Below are 1,008 nucleotides of genomic sequence, written 5' to 3'. Positions count from 1 at the left end.
ATATACCTTTCTTCTTTGTCGATATGTGCAGATTGCATCATGAAGTTTTCCTTCACCGTAAGAACGTCCGTCGGGTATTTTATGTGCATATAAAAATTCCCAAATATAAAATCGTATTGGTCTATGACGGGATCCGAACCCAAGACCTGTAGATTACAAGTCAAGTGCTTAAACCAATGAGCCACCGATAATTTTAGCTCGACAATAAAACATTTAAATCTCGTGAAAGGTACAAATGGACTTCCGAGGGCGATCCTATCCGATCTAGTTAGGTCTAGGAGAGACTGGTCCCTTACCTCTCGACGTGTGATGTATACTTTGTGTCGTGCGATTTCGATCTTTTGTGTACGGTTACATAATTCGTTAATATTTCAGGTATGGAGCACAACTTCGAGCATTACGATAGAAACATCGTACACAACATGGGTTTGCCTTACGAATACACAAGCTGTATGCACTATGGACCGTACGGATTTAGCACGAACGGAGAGCCTACTATCGTACCAATAAGGGTAAATATTATTTATCTTGTTTACATTATAGGCCCCTGGAAAAATCCTTGAAGTGTTGCTTAGATAGAACGGTATCTAACTAGTTGTGTTTATTTAAGATCTTTGTATGCTATATTTACAGAGTTTCGAAGGTGTGATGGGTCAGCAAGAATACGTAACTGAATACGACTGGCTTAGAACGAGAAGACACTACAATTGTCCCAATGGATGGTCTAGAGACAATCCTGAGTTAGAGGAGCAGAAAGTTAACTTCGTCGAAGAAGGTCAAGAGGTCCCATATGATGAATAAATGGATGACTAAAGGATTTTAGTAATACACGATTTTTCTTAATCTGGCCTTTCTTTGTCTCCTTAATTAACTAATCTTTGACAATGCCTGAAATACTCTATGTCTAGGATAATGGGCTAAGAAAGTAAAGGATTACGCATGAAACAAAGTTAGCATTATACCGTTTTGGCTGTAAAACCAACGGTTTTTTTTTTTTTTTTTTTTTTT

The 1,008-nt window shown here is 37.9% G+C and overlaps 1 protein-coding gene across 1 annotated transcript; it reads left to right on the top strand.

The window, feature by feature from the left end:
* The first annotated feature begins 362 nt into the window (after positions 1-362).
* Positions 363-817, top strand: LOC106107509 (zinc metalloproteinase nas-4-like). The gene is made up of 2 exons (XM_013288385.1): positions 363-512; positions 634-817. The coding sequence occupies exons 1-2, from the start codon at positions 378-380 to the stop codon at positions 799-801; spliced, it is 303 nt and encodes a 100-aa protein (XP_013143839.1). The 5' UTR covers positions 363-377; the 3' UTR covers positions 802-817.
* Positions 818-1,008: the final 191 nt, after the last annotated feature.

The sequence above is a fragment of the Papilio polytes genome, unplaced genomic scaffold (genome assembly GCF_000836215.1).
Source record: "Papilio polytes unplaced genomic scaffold, Ppol_1.0 DF821982.1, whole genome shotgun sequence".
Lineage (NCBI taxonomy): Eukaryota > Metazoa > Arthropoda > Insecta > Lepidoptera > Papilionidae > Papilio > Papilio polytes.
The sequence above is the reverse complement of the archived record's forward strand: the minus strand, read 5'-3'. Positions and strand labels throughout refer to the sequence as shown.